At 58.9% G+C, this 20,240-nt stretch overlaps 1 protein-coding gene across 2 annotated transcripts in view; it reads left to right on the top strand.

Annotated features, from left to right (window-relative positions):
• Positions 1 to 19,640, top strand: part of WFIKKN2 (WAP, follistatin/kazal, immunoglobulin, kunitz and netrin domain containing 2) — a 40,461-nt gene extending 20,821 nt beyond the window's left edge. Inside the window, exons 1-2 of one of the 2 annotated variants that reach the window (XM_045985513.1) lie at positions 13,584 to 14,065; positions 16,725 to 19,640. In XM_045985513.1, coding sequence (XP_045841469.1) covers positions 13,865 to 14,065; positions 16,725 to 18,245 — 1,722 coding nt within the window. In that variant the 5' untranslated portion in view covers positions 13,584 to 13,864 and the 3' untranslated portion in view covers positions 18,246 to 19,640. Of the gene's footprint in view, positions 1 to 13,583; positions 14,066 to 16,724 lie in introns of those variants that run through there. The other variant, XM_045985514.1, reaches the window with a different exon arrangement.
• The last annotated feature ends 600 nt before the right edge of the window (positions 19,641 to 20,240 follow it).

Here is a 20,240-nt window from a genome sequence, read left to right as displayed (position 1 = left end):
GCTTTGTTTCATTGTGATCAAGACATTAAAATGATCCATTTGGGGCTGCCTGTCTAGCTCAAGGGGTAGAGCATGCGACTTTTGATCTTGGGATCATGAGTTCAAGCCCCCAAGTTGGGCATAGATCTTTCTGGAAAAAAAATGATAAACTTGGTTCTGGACATGCTGTTAAGGTCTTAGGCCAGAGAGAAAATATCTTCCCTATTGGCCCATTATGGAAGATTTCCCATAGATGAAAAGGAGAACTGTATGACCTTAGTGTTAGAAGGAGCTTTTGGACTCTGGAATGGGTGGTAAGCTGACTGCACTTCCTATATGAGAAGACATCTGGCTAGATGCCTTTGGGGAACCAAGAATGTTTCTGGATGTCTCGGGGTCGGCAGAGATGACTCTGAAGCCTCCTGGCATGGACATAGTCATGAAGTCATGGCATGAAATGTCACCCAGGCAAGTGGCTAGAAACCCTGGCTCGCCTTCAGAATCATCTGGGAGCTTGAAAGCTGAAACACCTGGGCCCTACTCTTGTGACTTGGAGTTAATTAGGGTGGCACTCAGGTGCTGGTACTTTTCAGAAGCTCCCTGATGATTCTCTAGGGCAGCCGGCGCTGAAGACCCCCAGCTATGGGGGAAGGGGTAGCACGGTGCAAGAGGAGGGGTGCCAAGGATGCCCATGGCTTTGACATACCCCTCTGCACAACAGTGTGGGTAGTAAGGAGAAGGGGGAGGGACATGGGTGGGAAACAGAAGGGGGGTCATAACCCTAGAGCAAAGCATCAGAAGGTCACACACTCCAGAGAGACGGAGAAAACCGGGTTGGCTATATCATTTAGGGTCACAGCAGCCCCTGGTGCAGGTTCATTGGCAAAGTGTATGTGGGGAGCTGGATGGGAGCTTGTGGACTCGGGAGGGGGCAAGAAAATGCACATAGAAAATGCAGACTGGCTTTGCAGGGGTGAGAGGCAGGGTTGTGGATGGAGGGGGAATGAGGGGTGGAGGGAATGGTTTCCTTGTTTACGATGGGTGAGGCTCGGGGGTGTCCGAATGCTAATGGAAATGATCCAGGAGAGAGGAGGCATAACTGATGGTTCCAAGTGGCTAAGAAGGTGCAGGGGGAGGAAAAGGGAAGGAGGGGAGGGGAGGGAAGGGGAGGCATCCACGCACTGGGGGCAGTATTAACCTTAAATCGAGGGACACCCCATCTGTTGTGACAGGACGGACGACGGAGAGGATGGGACAAGGAAGGTGGCTCGTCTTACGGGGGAGCCCCAAGAACACCTTCACACCCAGCTGACTCAGGGATGCGGTTATTTACAAAGGCACTTGGCCTTGACACACACCCTCTCTCCCCTTCTGTTCTTCCATGAAAACAGTCTCTGGTCGTTTCTCTTTCCTCTCTTGTCCGCATTGGCAGCCAGACCGGGAGCCGCTGTCCCAGGATGGGTTAGCTGGTGGAGGTCCCCGCCATCCCCTCTTTCTGGCCCATCTTGCCCACCTGCATGGGGGGGGGGCGTCCAGTGAGTCAGCCCCCGTCGACCCCGCGGCGTGCACCCTGGGGAGGAAGCTGTGAGGTTGAAGCCTGCCCTGACGCTCCTGGCCTGAGCTCCCTCCTCAGTCAGGCTCTACTTTACTAGGGAGTCTCTGCAGACGGGGAGGGGCTCGGGTATGGCCCCTAAGACACTAACATTGATGGACACAGTACTGCGCTAGGTCCTTGTCTTTTGTGCATGCAGTCCCTGGTCGGGAAACCCCAAGGGGAGGAGGGTTCAGCCATGGAACCCTCATCCCGACATAATGCCCTCTGCCCTCAGTTGGAGTGGTCTTTTCCTCCTCTGCTCCTGGGATACCTGAGGCCACACTGGGCAGACATGCAAATTCAAGGTCACTGTCCCTGGGCTTCAAGGCTGCTGTCCCTGGGTTGCAACCTGAAGTTATGGGAGGGACTGACTCCCTTAAACAGGCAAACAGTGCTCCCTCTTCACCTTTTAGCTCACCCCCAGGTCCTTGATGCTGACTCGGAGTTAGGAGCAGGGCCTCCCAAATCTTCGGAGAAGCTCCCCCCGTGTCTTCTCCCAGATGCAGAGACCCCTGTGGGGCTCGATGTTCGAGAGGCACCTTTCTCCAGGTCCCTTCGCTGGCAGGGAGTTCTCCTGTGTCCTGTGTCCTGTGTCTCCTGTGGCCTGTGTCCAGCTGACCCCAGCCTACTTCATGCTCCCAGGAGATCCCCAAATACTGACACAGTGAGCGGTCCTTACGTGTTCGATCGGCAGCAAGCTAGAGTAAAACCTACGCAATAGGTCTCCTGGGGTCTACCCTTCACTCAGCTGCACACTGGGTTTGCTTCGTGTGTTTGTTTGTTTTCTCAAATCCCCACCCCAACACCTGCCCAAACAAAATCCAAAGTGCAAAGGGAACATGTTTTTAAATAGAACATGAAATCAGGGCCTCCTTCCTGGTGGTGGTTGTAGACATGGGTTAGAGACTCTCCCCTCTGAATTGAGCCCACAGAGACCAGTGTGGACTCCCTCCTCTCCAGTCTCCGTGGCCGTCGTCCTGTTCTGGTATGTTCCATGTGGGTCACCTGCCACCTTCCAGCCTGCGTGTGCACTGTTCTCTCCTTGCCTGGCTCCCCACGGCTCATGGTTAAGGGGGCCCGACGTCCATGCCACTTCCTCTGGAAGCCCTGCCCTGACCCCAGCTCCAAACTGGAAACAGGGCTCCTAACCCCTGATGCTCTTCCCTGGAATCTGAGCCAGCCAGATGCTCGGCGGCGGCTCCCGCTGACCCCCCCACCCTGTGCACGTGGAGAAATGGACCAGGGCAAGGGGGCCGGCCTGCCCCAACTGCCGGATAGATCCGGCACCTTCACGCACCCCCGCAATGTACCATTCTCATCGTGTCAGCATTTGTCCAGGATCTGGCTCCTACTCCAAAATTCCAAATCCACGACCGACGAGGCCATTCCTTCGACTCCACCCGTCTGCCCGGGACTGAGGACAGCACAGGACACAGCATGACCTCGCAGAGATGCTTGCTGAGTAAATAGTGAATAATCGTCATCTGAGGGGTGACTTGGGTCTGTTGGCTCAGGGGCTGTTGAAGGTTAAAAGGAAAAACAAAAGTTGTAAAACTCTGGTTTCCGCTGTGTGTACGCACGGGTGTCCCGAATCACAACAAAGAATGCATTTCTTGCTATGTGCTGTAGTCAGGACAATTGGGGGCCCCGGCCGTCGAGCAGCTGTCTTCCCCAGGGGTCACAGATGGCGGGGAGGCTGGGTCTGGAGCAGCCTCTTCCTCGGCACGGGTCTCCGGAAAGCCTGTCGGAGGCCAGCAGCCCTCTTGCCCTGTGGGGTAGGTCAAGGCTTCCCACTGTCGAGCTCAGGCGTGACTGCTCTGGCCACCCACGTCCTGCTGGGGGTCTTTACTTCGAGACCGCCTTGACCATGGGTTTCTGTTAAAGAGGAAACCTATGATGAGAACACACCCCAGGGAAAGCCATGAGCTGAGTCGTCTAGGAGGAGCTGAAAGGGGCTGGTCCCGGCGGTTGTGCAAAGGGAGCGTGGATCCTTGGCCTTCTGGAGTGGGTAGCCCAGGTCCACGCGTTCATTTAGAGTTGACTTAAACAAGACCCGTTGTCTGCTGGGCAGGAAGGTCTTCGGTGAGGTCCGGCGATGGCCTGGCATCCGAGTCACTTGGACCCCGTGGTCCTTCCTGAGCCTTGGCTGCCTGGAGGGAGTTGTGAGGAGACCCGCCCGTCAGTCTTAACTGTCCCAGTAGAGTGCCGTCCTCCACAAAGCATGTTTCTTCTTCGCGTTTGGGGGACAGTCACGTCATCCTCCTTGTTCCCTTTCTTGCTTCCTCCCCCTCCTTCCCCGAGCATTTCATGAACTGAAGGAAAGCGATCCTGGGCCTGTCAGCCAAGCCCCTCCACTGAGCCACTTCCCTCCAGGCCCCGGTCATGGACAGCAGCACACGGGCCATGCCCCAGCGCCACTCCTTCTTGTCCAGCGCCCCTCCGGCCTTGCCCGGAGCAGAGAGCCTGCCTTGCCCCTCCTGTGTGGTATGAACCCCGGGCCTCCCTGAGAGCATTCTTCTCCAGACCCTAAGCCCCCCCACTCTCTCCCCATCGCCTCTTGGCCACATCAGACCTTCACCACCTTTCAGAGTCCTGGTGGCATAATCCAGCCTTACTGTTGAGTCCAAACTCCTCACCACAATCTCTAAGCCCAGCAGGGTCTAGACCCTGCCTGTCTTGGCAGGCTCAGCCACTGGCTACTCCTCTCTCTTTCTGGGTTCCAACCGCACCAGCCTTGCCGTGGACCCAGTCAAGCCTCTCCTCACCTCAGTTCAACCCTGTTTCCTCTGCTTGACCCACTGCTTCCCCTCCCCAGATGCTCCCAGCCTCCTGGCCTCCTTCCTAGCATACACCACTCGTAGTTGGATTCCTGAGTCCGTAATGGGCTGCTCCACACCCTTCCCTCCACCTAGACTGTCCACTTCCTGAGTGCAAAAGTTATACCTGGTTCATATCCCCAGTGTCTCATAGAACACCTGGAACCAGCAAGTATCAAATCCATGTTTCCGAGTGCATGATTATTGAATGACAACCCCTTTCCCTGGGGCTGGCCCCAGACCCCCTCCAATCGTCCCAGTGTGTGGTGTGTTGTGACCCGCCCAGCAATTCCGCTCCCACCGAAACCACCTTCCCACCACTTGCCTTGGTGTCTGGGGCTGTCTGGACTTGGCACCATGGACTTGTGACCGTGGACTTGAACACACCCCCAAAACTCTGCTCTCACCTGCCACTGGCCTCCCTTCCTTCCTTAGGGCAAGATTCAGTTGTGAGATGGTCGCTGTCATAGCCCCTTTCCAGGGACCTTTGCTCAGCTTCTCCTGGGGCTTGCAGTCACGAGCGAGCTATGTTTTTTTTTTTTTAAAGATTTTATTTATTCATTTGACAGAGAGAGATCACAAGTAGGCAGAGAGGCAGGCAGAGAGAGAGGGAGAGAGGAAAGCAGGCTCCCTGCTGAGCAGAGAGCCCGATGCGAGGCTTGATCTCGGGACCCTGGGATCATGACCTGAGCTGAAGGCAGAGGCTTAACCCACTGAGCCACCCAGGCGCCCCAACAAGCAAGCTCTGTTTAACAAAAAGTGGGTCCTATCCTCTGCGTGCAGAGCACCTTACTCACTTTTGCTTCCAGGGCCTTTGGGGCTGGCTCCACCCAGCTTTATGGGGGCTCGCCAGTATCCCACAGAACTGTGGGCCTCTCTGAGAATCCACATCCATCCTTACCTAACAGCACACTGCCCTTCATAGCAACGGACCAATCTAAACGCAGAGGCTGGTTCACAGTGCAGCCAAAAGCAGGAGCTGCAAGAATGAGAAACCCCCCCAGCTAGCGGGTCCCAGGAAAGGCTGCTGCAGCAGATGCCGGGGATGGCCCCCCCACAGCCACGGAGAACTCCTTTCTCCCTTGCTGAAAGCCAGAACCGTCACCTTCTGGAGTCCCATGCCACTGGAGGCATGTGGGGCAGTGTCCGCCAATTTTGGCGGGGGGGGGGGGGTGGGCTCTCAGGAGGTGCCCCCCCCAAAGAGATGCATGTATTTCCACGAGCCTTGGCTCTGCCCCCTAATGTGGGTCCGGAATGAGGCGGTATCTAGACGAGCAGCCATCATTGGATGTGAGGGACAACGGCCATGTGCTAAAGGTGACAGAAAGGATAGGAGCCAGGCCTTGAGGAGTAACCCAAGCAGCTTCGGACTGAGAACAGCGAGCTGGGCACTGAAGCTGCAGGGCTCGGAGTCTCTGTTAGGTGCTGCTCGGTGCACTCCTGATTGACAGTCCTTCTGACTGTGGGTCTCTAACCCTCCGGATCATGGGATTCTGGCGGCCTAGATGCATGCGCTCATGCCTCCCCCCTACCCAGCGGCCATGGCAGTGACTCCCGCCCACCATCACTCCTCTGTCTCCGTTCACCTGCACCAAGGCCAGCTGCCATGGTCCTCACGGGGCTGGAGCTGCACTCGGGCGGTCAACCTGCCCCTGGCCTCTGTTTCCCTTCCCTGCGGCGAGGGCCCGAGTCTCTGCTGCCAGCCGACTCCGGGTCCCTGGCAAGATAAGTAGAGTCCTCAAGGTTCTCCGTGTGTCCTGGTGTGGGCTCCCGGAGGCTCACTTCTCCAGGTGAGGTCCTGCAGTGGAAACTCTTGGACATGTTGGGCCAAGGGAGTGGCCTGAATGACAGTAGGGACAGCAGGGCACACACTGGAGCTGCTGTTCTTTGTCCAGGATGAAGGCGTTTCCTGGGAGACCAGACTCTCATGCTAAAACTAAGCCGGGTGCAGACCAGCTGGGTGCTGGTCACCTTAGTGGGACATTGGGAGAACATGAGCTATTCTGTCTAGTGGGACCATCCCCAGTGAGGCTGGGGAGGGGGCAGGAGCATGTCGCAGGGGGCTCTGGAGGCTGTTCATTTCTGACTGGGAAAGGCCTCCAAAAGGTCTAGGCAGGTGTATTCGTTTCCTGGGGTGGAAATGAATTTGTCCCTGCTGTGACAAATCGCTCCAAGCACAATGGCTTAGACCAACAAAACGTGCTCTCTCGAACCTCTGGGAAACTCTGGAGGCCAGAAGGTCGCAGTGAAGGTATGAGCAGGCTGTGGGCTCCCTGGAGGCTGTAGGGGAGAATCCCTTTCTTGCCTCTTCCAGCTTCTGGTGGCTGGGGCGCTCCCGGGCTTATGGCCGCCTCACTCCCACCTGCCTCCATCTACACGTGGCCCTCCTGTCATGGGCATCTCAGCACGCCCTTAGCCTTTCTCTTAGGAGGGCAGGTGTCCCTGGATTTAGGGCCCTCTTGGATGATCCAGGATGACTGCATTTCAAGATCCTTAATTCCCTCCACAAAGACCCTTTTCCCAAGTGAGATCGCAGTCACCAGTTCTGGGGGTTAGGACATGGACGTAGCTTTTTTGGAGGCACACCGTTCGACCCTCTAGAGCAAGGAAACTGACATGTTCGTGTTTGGAATTTGAAAAGATCACTCTGGAAGCAGGAAAGAGCATGGTGGAAGAGGGCCTCGAGGGGGCCAGGGGAGGAGCCAGGAAGAGCGGCATGGGGGGTGTGGTGGACCCCACTGGGGGCCCTTCCTTCTGCCTCCAGGGCTGTCCATGTGATGCCCGAGCCTTCTCCAACCAAACAGCCCAGGGCTGCCCCTTGAAGGCTCTAGGCTCCTTCTCACCCAGACTGGTTGGTGGGGCCCAGGGATGGCCATGCGCTCCCTTGCCTGCCTCCCACTGGTCTTTGGAGTTCTGGTTTCCTGCCCTGGGACAGCTGGTCTCTCTCGGGGAGAACTATCAGTGGGGATACTCACCCCTGCTCTGCAAGGGCACCGTCTGCTCGGAGGGCTCATCCATTCATTCAGTATACACTGGTTGAGTGCATGCTCTCCGCCTGCCCTGGGTTCCCAGCCTATAAGTAATTTCGAGGCCACATAAACTGAACCCCGGAATTTCATAGGCAACCCCAGGAAGGTCACAGGCTCAGGCTGCATTCACAAACGGCCTCAAATGTAAGTTTTTGACATTATCCCCGAACCCACTGACAACCACGCGAATGGCAATATGCCCCGACGGCCAGCAATGGTTAAACCTCGCCACAGGTCTTATAACCCAGTTTTGGATTTTTTTTTGTTTTGTTTTGCTTTTTCATTGTAAAGACAATACCAGGAAACACTCCCACCCCATCTGAGAAGTGGTGAGAGCCTTCTGCAGCCTCTGAGATCAGGGAGGCCTCCCCAAAAGCTCTGGGCTTCCAAGATAGGCTGAGAAGGAGTTGGCTCCGAGAAGGGAGAGTGTCCATGGCAGAGGACAACATCAGAGAGGCTGAGGAGGAGAGAGAGCGTGGAGCTTTCAAAGATCTGAAAGAGCGGGGTGCCTGGGTGGCTCAGTGGGTTAAAGCCTCTGCCTTCGGCTGAGGTCATGATCTCAGGGTCCTGGGATTGAGCCCCGCATTGGGCTCTCTGCTCTGCAGTGAGCCGGCTTCCTCCTCTCTCTCTGCCAGCCTCTCTGCCTACTTGTGATCTCTCTCTGTCAAATAAATAAATAAAATCTTAAAAAAAAAAAAAAAGATCTGAAAGAGCAACATGGCAGCTTCCAGGGTTGGAGAGAAAGAGGGGCAGACGGTAAGGCTGGGGAGGGAAACTGAGGCAGATGTTCACGGTGGTCTATGTTAAGCACTTTGGCCTTCATCTTGAAAGCGTGGAGAAGCCTTAAGGAAGCCATCTTTAAGCCGGAAGTCTTGACGTAATGGTCTGTCAGGAAAAGGCCTGTTTCTCGTACCCCCACCCCCACCGTGTGGTTCCCCTGCAGCCGGGATGGAATGCGTCTGGTTTTGGAGCACCCCTGCGCAGGTGAGCAGGGAGACCCACAGGTCTGAGACCCTCTCATTTCGCTCTCCTCTGGAGGAAAAAAACAGTAAGGCAGAAAGGGAGGGGGCTTGTGGAAGGAGTCGCCAGGGGAAGCTTCCAGGACAGGTACTGGAGCCGGAGGGACGCTATGCCCCTGTGCGTGGCGGTCCCACGGAGCCCCCAGGCCTGGGAAGCGTGGAAACGGGCTGTTGCTCTCTGCCAGCAGAGCAGAGCAGTGGACCCGCAGCAGCCCCGCCGCCCCGTGGCCTTCTGGCTTCTTCACTCCCGTGTTTATCTTGGCTGAGAGCAGCTCGGGGCTTTTAGAAGCGGAGTCCGTCCGTGAAGGCGAAGCTGGAGGAATCGGGACACGGAAACACAGAGGAAGTTGCTGGAAGTTGCCGGAAGGGGCCTCAGATGGGGAGGTAGAGGTGGTCGCACTGTGGGTTGGCGGCGGACCAGGCGGAGCACCTAGAACTCCTCCACAGTGCTCTACCTGAGCGCCACGGAGCTGCCCGCGTGGGCGAGGGCTCTGCCACAGGGCAAACATATCCACAGAGCACGTGCTGTCCACCTTCTCCACGAAGGCATTTGGGGGTTCACAGGTGCCCACAAGTTGTATCTCCTCTTCTTGCTTTCATGATGCACAGATCCATTCAGACAGACACCAACCAGCTTCCAGGGACTCGGCCCCACCAGCAGGGCCCCCAAGCCCCCCCCCACCCCCCCCCCCCGCCCGGGCGGAGCTCTAAGAAGGCCTGACTGGCCCAGGGGGTGGGGCCAGGCCTCACCACGGCCAATCCTGTAATTCTCAGATCTCGATTCAGTGTTGCCCCCCCCCAGGCCCAATGGGGACCCTCCCGTGTCCCGCTCCCCCGTGTCCCGCTCGGCGCAGATGCCGGCAAGTCACGTGTCCCACAGCTGAAGGCCGCCCCCTGTCCGCCTCCACCATCTGCTGAGGCCCTGTAATTATTCCAAAACCCGGTGCAGTCTCACTCGGAGGGGAGAGTTCACACAGCCCTGTAATGTAACCCAGGCCCGCGGCCGCTCAGGCAGGGAGCCCCCAGCTGGGTAATGAGCTGCCCGCTTTATTGAATTCCCTGGTTGGGGTCTGACTGATCGCTGCCTTTAGCCGAGGCGGCCTGGGCCTTCTGGGCGCCCATCTGAGCACCCTTGCTAGGGCCCTTCTTCTGCCTAGCACCCCGATTCTTTCTCCTTACATTCTTCCTCCTCCCCAATCCGTTGAAATCGAGGTTCAGGGCAAGGGGGCTCTCAGAGGGTTGGCCTCTCCCTGCTGTTTGGGAGAACATGCAGCTGCCTCGTGTCTGGGGGCCCACGCAGGGCGAACCAGAACGAGCTGCTGGTCTGACTTTGCTGGGGCCGCCCCAGGCAGAAGCAGGACCTGCAGCTCCCACCCCCACTCCATCTCCCAATCCTACTGACTTTCCTCTCACCTCCCCTTTCTGGAGGCCTGGGCCCTGCAGAGGGAAGGCCTTGGCCAAGGAGGCTGCACCGTGGGCCAGGCCTTGCCGAGGGGGATTGGACGAAAGAGGCTGCTGGGCTCCGTCTCGCAGACTCCTGCTCAGGCTTCAAGACCCATCCCACCTCACGCCTGCAGCCCCGGGCCTCCCTCCCCCTGCCTGGCCTCCCAGCCCTCGTGGGCCCCTCCAAGACGGCCGTCACTAACCTGATCATTTGTTTGCACGCTGTGCTTTCTCTGTGGACAAGGACCGTCGTCTCCTCTGTGTACCCAGAGTACCGAGCACATAGTAGGTGCCTTAAAAACCATCCCGTAAGGAAGTAAGAGGTCTGGTCCGTGCGTGAGGCTGGCGTGGCACCACCATCGTCCGTCCCCTCCACATGTGCGGCTGGTCTCCAGAGGGAAGAGGCCTGGCCGACTGGGAAAACGAGGTCTGCTGTGTTGTCCTGTCCAGGCCCCAGTGACTGGGAAGCTGTAATGTGAAGGGTGAACCTGAGGTCAAGGGTCACGCAGAGTCCACCGTCTGGGGTCACCTCCTACGGCTGCATCTAGAGCTGGCCTTGAACGCACCCTGGAGGGTGTGAAGGGGCCGTGCTCCCTGCACAACGGCGGGAGCTGGGCGGGAGCTGGAGGGAGCTCTTCGGAGGCGAAGGCAGAGTCTGGCCCTCTTGTGACCATGCTGTGCCCGATGTCCCTGGGGAGGGGGAAAGGCAGGTGACAGCCCCAAGGTCAGGTCACCTGCTCAGGTGACTCAGCCCCCGCTCTATGCCCCTGATGCTCATGCTGCTAGCGGGAGGAAGGCCTGGGGGGGCCGCAAAGCCCTCCCCCCCCATTCAGCACCAGGGGTGTGGTGAGGGTGAGGTGTCTGCCACCCTCCGGGGAAGACCCAGGCAGGGCAGCCAGATCTGAGGAACTGGGGGAGGGGCCCAGGAGACTTCAAAGTGCTCTTAGAACGGCTTAGAAACACGCTGGGCTGGTGGGGTGGCAGGCGGGGGTCTTTCTGGAGGTCTTGGAAGTGAGAGTGGCTTGTGTGACGAGCACAGGACTGGCATCCGGGGGGGTCTGGGTGGGGGTGGGCGGGTGTGAGCTGCAGGGCTCTGAGCAGGCCCAGCTAGCCTCTCCGTGACTCGGTTTCCTCTCTCGTGCAGGGGAGGTCCCAGCCACATCTCCCTGGCCCCCTCCCAGGGCTGGCGGGAGGGTCAGCGGGATGATGTAGGGGAAAACGCTGTGTGGGCTCCGAGCCCTGATCAGATGTTATTTATTATTCTGAGCTGTGTTTTGGTGGGAGTCTTGGAAGCACTGAGAGCGAGAGCCGGGATGTTTAGGCCCCTTCTTCCCTGATGCTGTTTTGAAAGTTCTCCGAGTGGGATGGCCAGAAATGGGGCCCTGGGTGGGAAAGAGGCTGGTGGCTCTTGACAGGGCTGAGCTGGGTGGATGGAGGCCTTTCTCAGTCAACCCCAACGACAGTGAGAGAGAGAGAGAGAGAGCGAGCGAGGAGCGGGTGGGATGGACGAGCTCCCCCTGCCTCGATGCCCACCCCTGCCGGCTGCCTCCGCTCTGCCCGCCCCTAGCCCTCCAATCACCTCCCATCACCTCCAGTGGTCTCCAGCAACCAGCCCTCCTCTCCCCGGACACATGTCCTCATGTAACAGGGCTGTGACAATTTTTCTAAGTCCTGCTTAGAAATGTGTCACCATCCATTCCCCTTTGTGATTTCAAAGAAGGCGGCGCAAGCCGCATCCGTCAAGCGTGAGGCTGAGGCTCTGCTCTGAGCAGCTGGAACACGGGTTTATGAAATTACAGGGAATTCAAAGCAGCCGGCGTTGCCCGCTGTCTGGCTTCATTACTGGGCCCCGGCCTCCGAGGGAAGTTTATTCCAATAATTTAGGGGATTAGGATCTGACGCCCTTCATTAGCTCTTTGACATAAGCAGAAAAGACAGATCTCGCAAAATGACCCACACGATGTAGAAGGATTGGCAGAGGCGGGGAGAAGGCAACACACCACCCCTGGGGTGTGTGTGTGGGGGTAGTCTGCAGGGCAGAGAGAAGCCTTGTGCTGCCTTTTTACAGTCAAATGTGATGGTGAACCCCAGCCCTCAAGGGGAGAGTGGATCTGGAAGAGGAGGGACCTGTGTTCAGGACTCAGTTTCCCCCCCCTGTGAAATGAGAGCACTGCTGGGGACTTTCCAGGGCTCTTCTGGCTCTGACGTGGGCTGGGGCCACCCCATCTACTATCTCTGGGACACAGCAGCTCGGTTACTGCTCCTCAAACCCTCTGTGGTTTGGCCTTTGCAAGGTACCCGTCTCTGGCAGGGATCGGTGTCCCCTCTCGCTCACACCCTCCGGGCGTCGTGGGACCGCGCAACTACGTTCAGCCAGCTCACTTTTTGGTGCTGTTTGAGGTATCTGACATTTTCCGCCATAGGGGGGAGAAATAGCTCCCACCCCCTCCAAAGGGAGCTTCTGCCTCTTTCCCTGCACATTCCCCCACCCAACCACACGGCATCTGATGTTTCCACAAACTTTTTGTCCCGCCTGTAAAAACCGGAGTTGAAGATGTACCTTGACAGCAGTGCTGACGGCCAGGTGGGCAGGAGGGTGGTCCCAAAGGCCCGGGCCTGCACCCTGCAAGCTGGCATTTCCTGTGTTACCGGTGGCATCCCACTGTTGTGCAACGGGGTGGGGGGGGTGAGTTGCTTAGCCTCTCTGGGTTCCTTTTCCTCCAGTCCGCAATAAAGGTCATTTGTCATGAGGATGGAGTGTTGTGATGCCTGGAGAGAGCCCGGCACACACGTAGAGCCCAGTAAATATTAGGGACGACTATCCCAATCCGCGGTGGCTGACCTTGGGCAAGTCACTGGTCCTCTCTGGCCCTGAACCTTCTCCTTTGTGAAGTGGGGGGGATCCCAGGAGACGGCTGAGGTGCTCGGCACACAACAGAGCTCAGGCACCACCAAGGGGTCATTCGCGAGGGCAGCCGCCGCCCAGCACTGTCCTGGGACACTTACCCCGTGGGTTTTCTGGGAGCGGACAAGTGTGTCAATCGAGGAGCGAGGAATGTGATACGTCCCGGCAGCTGGGGGAGCCGGAGCATATCTGGCATGTGTCTCTGGAATGATTTGGGGAAAATTCACCGAAGTGGGAACTTGAGACGCGAACGGGCCGGGGACCCAGAGATAGGGAGCTGTCCGTGCGCACACACCCCCGCAGAGGGACCGGGTGCGGGGGTGGGAGGCCGCGGCGCAGCGCTGCTGCTCCAGCCCGCCCTGGAATGGCCGTGAACTTGTTGTTTTTCCACGTCATTTGCTCTCAAATGTACTATCGGGCCAGGCGATGCTAACCCTGCGGCGGCAGGTCCCTCCCTGCAACAAGCGATCGTGTGTTCTTCAGAGGTAGTCACGGGGAGGAGGGGGCCCGGCTGAGGAGGTGGGGGAGAGGGAAACAAACGCCCCTTTACAGGGAGCTTGCGTGTCCTGCAGCCAGCTCCCCCCCCCCCCCAGAGCACATGCCATTTCTGGCCCTTGAAGGGGTTAAAGGCCTCCTGGAGTCAAAAACAAGCAGGTGTCCCACCGTGCCAGATACGCTGCTAAACCCTTCCAGCTTTTTTTTCCCCCTTCTGTAACAAGTCTGTGATCAGCCACGGGACAGAGGAGCCAGCAGCCTGCCTGTGACAGGCATCAGGTTAGCTCGCTCCCACTCGGGTGGCGCGCCCAGGATATAAATCCAGGCTCGGGCCCTGCTGCCGCTCTTCTCCCTGCACATTCAGGAGAGGGAGTTCCCTTGCAAAGACCTTCCCTTTATCTGAAGCCGCACAGCCCAGCGGGGCTGCACTGACTCGGTGGAGGGGGCCGCGGCGGCGGCGGCTGGGAGGAAGCCCGCTGGGGTGGAGAGGGCAGGTGTCTGCAGCCCAGAGAAGGAGAAGGCCCTGGTGGGCCCCAGCCCTGGCCTCGTCGCAGGGGAGGTCTCGAGACACCGCAGACCACATCATGTGGGCCCCGGGGTGCGGCCGGCTCTGGTCCCGCTGCGCACAGGCGGCGGTGCTCCTGCTGCTGTTTGGGGCGCCCCCGAGGGGCCTGGCACTACCGCCCATCCGCTATTCCCATGCTGGCATCTGCCCCAACGACATGAACCCCAACCTCTGGGTGGATGCCCAGAGCACCTGCAAGCGGGAGTGTGAGACGGACCAGGTGAGTGGGAGTCCAGAAGCCTGACATGGACCATGTGAGTGTGTCAGTGAGGGCACGTGGGGGCCTTGGGGTGGGAGACTCAGGAGCCCCCCCCCCCCGGCAGGATCTGGGAAACGGGAAGGAAGTTGGGCCCCAGGCCGCAGAAACAGGGCGTGATGTCTGTCCAAGTCCAAGGTCCAGACGAAGAGGTGGGTGTGACATCCAGTTCATCAGGGACGTGGAATCCTGGGATTCCTGGTCTCATGTTTGCTGAGAGCTGCTCCCAGCCAGCACTAAGCCAGGCGCACCTTGGGGACAGCCCCGCCTCGACAGGTAACAGCAAACACTCAGGGCATCGCGGTGAGCAGCACGTGGTCCCATCTCCAGGGATGGGAGGGTGGGCTTGGCACCCGCGTCTCTCTGGCAAAGCTGAGGCCTCCAGGACACCCCCCCACCCAGAGGTTCGCACCGTGACCCTGAGATCGGCCCAGGCTGATGGGGAGAGTGGGTGGGAACAGACTCTCCGGTTGTTCCTGGGAGGGAAGTGGGCTAAGTTTCAACCTGCCAGATTCCTCCGTCCTCCCTTCTGCTCTCATCAGAGCAGCCTGGGGCAAGCCGGGCAGGCCTGGTGCTGGGGCAGTTCTCCAGCCGTTCCCCATGGGCGATGACGAAGAGCCTGCTGGTACCCAGCACCTGCCCGGACACGGGCACTTGCTGCCACCTCGGCCAGTTCCTAAGACTCCAGGCCAGGCAGCACCAAGGAATACGAGAGATGCTCCATTTGCCAAACACAGGTACTCTACAGAAAAGCCCAGGACTGCCCCGCAGTGAGTGGTCTCTGCCCTCACGGTGTCCAGGGGACAACTGTCAGACCTCTCCAGCCAGATGCTGCCAGTGAGCCGTGGTGGTGCTCAGGAAAGGGAAGATGGGGGCAGAGCGCTCCCACTCCACTGAGGTCATGAGGTTCTTTGGCTACATTTGCTGGGAAGTCTGTTCCCCTGGTGCGGGCTGGCAGGATAAACCAGGTGGGGTAAGGGACAGTGAGCCTGGCAGATGCTGTGTGTCTTGGGGAAAAGGCTAAGGACTCATTCGCCTAGGGGTACATTCTGGGACCTCAAGCAAAAACTTATAAGGATTCCTTCTAGGTTTCCTGTGCTCAGAGATTCCTTCACCCATCAGCCCAACCCTGACTCTGGCGACCCAACATTTCATGGAACTCGGGGTCCTAAAGAAGCTTCCTGGGTCCTGTCTTTTAAGGAATTTTACGACCCTCACAGGTTCTCCTGTCTGCTCCCCGTCCCTCCTGCCCTCCACCCCGCTCTGGGTCTCTCGGCCTCAGACCCCAGCTCTGAGATCTGCCCATCCCTGTCCCAAAGCCTGCCCTGGGGTGGCCTAGAGGCTTATGCCAAGCAAGGACGGCAAAACAAAGTCCCCATTCTGAGCCGAGAGGGGGAACACAGTAAACAAGCCGGGTGGGCAGGCTTCACACGACTCCGGTGGGGCATATTTCCCTGCTCTTAGCTGATGTGGAATGTCCGAGAGGCTGGGATATAAACGTCAGAGCCACAAGAGGCCAGCGCGAGTGGGGAGCAATTCCCAGAGCTACTACCAGGACGCAGGATTAGGACCGCTGCCCGCCTGCCTGGTGGGGACGAGGTGTTATTGTTGAAAACACCACGTGAAGTCCTTGTTTGTGCCGGTCCCAGAGCATGTTGCTAATTTCGAGGAATTAAACTAATGCTTTACGTGGCCCCACAGAGAATCAGGGGGAATTACAGCCCTAGCAAGTCCTCGCTGGCGGCTCAGCCGACCTTTACCACCCAAGGGGCTGTTTTCCTTGTTGTTGGCCCCCCATGAAATGCCGCACACGTCAGAGCGGAGCCCCTGGGCCTGGCACAGCCCTCCGTGGTAGGACCTGGCATCCCGGGCCTGTCCCGCCTGCCCTTCCCCTTGGCTCTGAACAAGCATGGGCCCGCTCTGTGACGCGTGAGTGGCCAGCCTCAAACTTCTGTCCTAGAGCTGTCTGGTGTTCCCTTCTTAGGGTTTGGTGTGAGCTCTTCAATTCGGCCACGGCATCCTGACCCCAGGGGAGAAAAGAGAGAAAGGCAGATTCCTTTGTTCCCACCTAGACCTCCTTTGTGGCAACCCTATGAGGACGTGGAAGAGGAGATCTCCTTTCAGAATCCCATCCACCTGGAGCTCAGAGCCCTTTTCTGTCCCTTGCCAGCCCTTGGGACAGCTCCTGGGTGTCTCTTCTCTTGAGTCTCTGCATTTTCATCTGTAAAATGGTAGTCAGAGAAATGTCCCCTCTGGGAGGTGCATGCCCTGCCTCCTCTCACACTACCAGCTGTGTGACCTTGGGCAAGTTATTGCATGTCTCTGTGCCTCTATGATCACTACCTGTGAAGCGAGGCTCATGGCTGTGCCCACCTCCCGGGGCCTGCCATGAGCAGGAGAGATGCTGACAGGTACAAACTTTCTCAGAAGAAGGCCTGGCAAATATCAGGGGCTGCGTATCTGCCAGCTCCTGTCATCATCCGAGTGTGTGGCTGGCCACAGGCGGTGAGCCTGTGACCGTTCCTTCCGCAGACACCAGGGGTGGGGGGTGAGGGGTGGAGGGGAAACCTGGGCCCATGTCCCGCTCCCCCTTGCTCAGGCCTCTCCATCTGGCCCCCCGCAGGAGTGCGAGACCTATGAGAAGTGCTGCCCCAACGTGTGTGGGACCAAGAGCTGCGTGGCCGCCCGGTACATGGACGTGAAGGGCAAGAAGGGCCCCGTAGGCATGCCCAAGGAGGCCACCTGCGACCACTTCATGTGTCTGCAACAGGGCTCTGAATGCGACATCTGGGATGGCCAGCCCGTGTGTAAGTGCAAAGACCGTTGTGAGAAGGAGCCCAGCTTCACGTGCGCATCCGATGGCCTCACGTACTATAACCGTTGCTACATGGATGCCGAGGCCTGCTCCAAGGGCATCACGCTGGCTGTCGTCACCTGCCGCTACCACTTCACCTGGCCCCACACCAGTCCCCCGCCGCCCGAGACCACCGTGCGCCCCACCACGGCCTCCCCGGAGACCCCGGGGCTGGATACGGTGGCCCCGGCTCTGCTCAACCACCCTGTGCACCAGTCGGTCACCGTGGGCGAGACCGTGAGCTTCCTCTGTGACGCGGTGGGCCGGCCCCGGCCCGAGATCACCTGGGAGAAGCAGCTAGAAGACCGGGAGAACGTGGTCATGCGGCCCAACCACGTGCGCGGCAACGTGGTGGTCACCAACATCGCCCAGCTGGTCATCTACAACGCCCAGCCCCAGGACGCCGGCATCTACACCTGCACGGCCCGCAACGCCGCCGGGGTCCTGCGCGCCGACTTCCCGCTGTCCGTGGTCCGCGCGGGTCAGGCGGTGGCCGCGTCGGAGAGCAGCCCCAACGGCACGGCCTTCCCCGCCGCCGAGTGCCTCGAGCCCCCCGACAGTGAGGACTGCGGGGAGGAGCAGACCCGCTGGCACTTCGATGCGCAGGCCAACAACTGCCTCACCTTCACCTTCGGCCACTGCCACCGCAACCGGAACCACTTTGAGACCTACGAGGCCTGCATGCTGGCCTGCATGAGCGGGCCGCTGGCCGTGTGCAGCCTGCCCGCCCTGCAGGGCCCCTGCAAGGCCTACGCACCCCGCTGGGCCTACAACGGCCAGACCGGCCAGTGCCAGTCCTTCGTCTACGGCGGCTGCGAGGGCAACGGCAACAACTTTGAGAGCCGCGAGGCCTGTGAGGAGTCCTGCCCCTTCCCTCGGGGCCACCAGCGCTGCCGGGCCTGCAAGCCGCGGCAGAAGCTCGTCACCAGTTTCTGTCGGAGCGACTTCGTCATCCTGGGCCGCGTGTCCGAGCTGACTGAGGAGCCCGACGCGGGGCGCGCCCTGGTGACCGTGGACGAGGTGCTCAAGGATGAGAAGATGGGCCTCAAGTTCCTGGGTCGGGAGCCGCTGGAGGTCACCCTGCTCCACGTGGACTGGAGCTGCCCCTGCCCCAACGTGACGGCGGGCGAGACGCCGCTCATCATCATGGGCGAGGTGGACGGCGGCATGGCCGTGCTGCGGCCAGAGAGTTTCGTGGGCGCGTCCAGCAGCCGGCGGGTCAGGAAGCTGCGTGAGGTCCTGCACAAGAAGACCTGCGATGTCCTCAAGGAGTTCCTGGGCTTGCACTGAAGCCCCGCTCCCCCTCCGCCCCTTCCCGGTCCCCTCCCTGGCCCTCGTGCACCTCCCCACCCCTCATGCCCTTCAGTCTGCAGACTGGGCAAGGTCAGGCTAGACAGTCGGAGGCCAGCGGGGAACAATCCACCGGAGATTCTTAGAACAATTTCTAGTCTTAGGCTCGAGAAGGGGTCTGTATCTCCTGTAGCTGCAGAGGACAGAAGGAGAAGCCAAGAGACACCTGCAAACCATTCCTGATGACTAGTTGGCTCGGGCATTGCGACCCTTTCTCTTTGCCGGCCAGTCCCTTCCGGTGGCTCTCCAAGCCCCCAGCCGGCTCCCAGCCAGGCAGCCAGAGATGGCATCTGCATGGCCATGGGAATCATGGAATGAATCGGTTTGCAAAAGGGGTAGGTGGAGAGAGAAAGGAGGGCCCAGGGACTCTTTGGACAAATTCCCCAGAGTCCCCTAGATCATTAGGAGCAGAAACACCTTCATGTTAGGGTTTCTGGGAAGCGGGGGTGGGGCATGGTCTGACCCAGCACACACCTTGCCCTGAGGTGGTGGTCAGCATGTGCTTCGGTCAAGGGGGCGCCCTGTGGTCTCTGAGACCACCATGGCACCAGCAGAATACACATTCTTCGTGTTTCTCCTTGGTTTTATTGGTTGGTTTATTGATTGTTTTGACTGTTGATGTATTGATTTAGCTCTGTTCAGTCCGACTCAGTGGGCATTTTCTGAACAATTACTGGGTGCCAGGCTCTAGGACACAGAGTTAGTCACTGCCCATCTCCTAGTGACTGAATGTGACTGTCCAGATCCCAGGGTCCCACCCCCTGACCCCCATTCCCCAACCCTGGCCCCCAGAAGCAGACCCATGGCTGGTCTTCCCAGCTGTCAAATGGTCCCATCTGACCGACAGTGAGCTTTCATCTGCCACAGGCTTCTTTGGGCAGAAAGCAGATAGAAGCCCCAGGATCTGTTCTGGTGGGAAGGGAGATAAAAGGAAAGTCGGGTTGGGGTGGGGAGCGGGTTGAAAGGAGGGAGGGAGGGAGGAGGGGAGTCAGGCTTTGGAAGGAAAAGGAATGTTGCTCGATGCTTCCATCTGGTGGTGGCCTTGGGAGCTGCAGGGACCTGAGGAACGCTCTGGGTGAGATGTGGGAGGGCCGGTTTGGGGATGTGGCACCTTGCTGGTGACTTCCTGTTTATGGACGTCCTGTGCAGGTGCAGCCACCCCCCCCCCCCCCCACACACACACACTAGATAAAGGACTTGGGAAAGCCACTGTCAGCTCTACATCTGCGCCCCCCATTCCCTCCTCAGCCCTTCCTTCTGTCCAGGCCCCTCCAAAGCTGAAGAAGGTCATTGTGGGGCACCTTCGTTTCTTCCTCAAATGTAGGGAGGAAGATACCAATTAAAAGTTCATAGTATCAACCGCCCTTCTTGTGTGATTTGTTTGGGTTAATGTAGGTGTGCAGGGGTGAGGGGTTTACTGTCATTTGCTCTGGTGCCCGGGGGGGGGGGGGGGGTGGAGTCTGGCCAACAGGACCACATCTGGGTGATGGAAGGACATGAACATTCATCCCACTTTGCAACTCCAGGGCTCCTTAACTGTGGTGCTCCCCACAGCTCAGGAAAGCTGAGGCCAGAGAGGCGAGGTGATGTCCCCAAGAGCACAGAGGCAGGAAGATGGGGGACTTAGGCCCACATGTTCTAACTTCTGTCTCAGGCCCCCTACCCATCAGGATAGCATGGCCGGCCAGGGGCAGACTCCAGTCCCTGCCACGGATGGCACAACTGGAAAGAGGTGGGCCACCCAGCTATAGTTCCCTAGGGGGCCTCTGGGTGAGGCCTGTTCCCAAAGCCCTAGGTGGCTAGGAGCACATGGTTCGGTTCCCAGGATGGGACAGCAGCACCTTTGGTCTCAGGAATTGGGGGTGATTCCGGAGATGTGTTTGGGAGCCTGTGACCAGGGTGGCATGCCTCATAGCTTGCCTGTCCCTCAGGGTG

The sequence above is a fragment of the Meles meles genome, chromosome 18 (genome assembly GCF_922984935.1).
Source record: "Meles meles chromosome 18, mMelMel3.1 paternal haplotype, whole genome shotgun sequence".
NCBI lineage: Eukaryota > Metazoa > Chordata > Mammalia > Carnivora > Mustelidae > Meles > Meles meles.
Note: the sequence above shows the minus strand (reverse complement) of the source record. Positions and strands in the feature narration are given on the sequence as shown.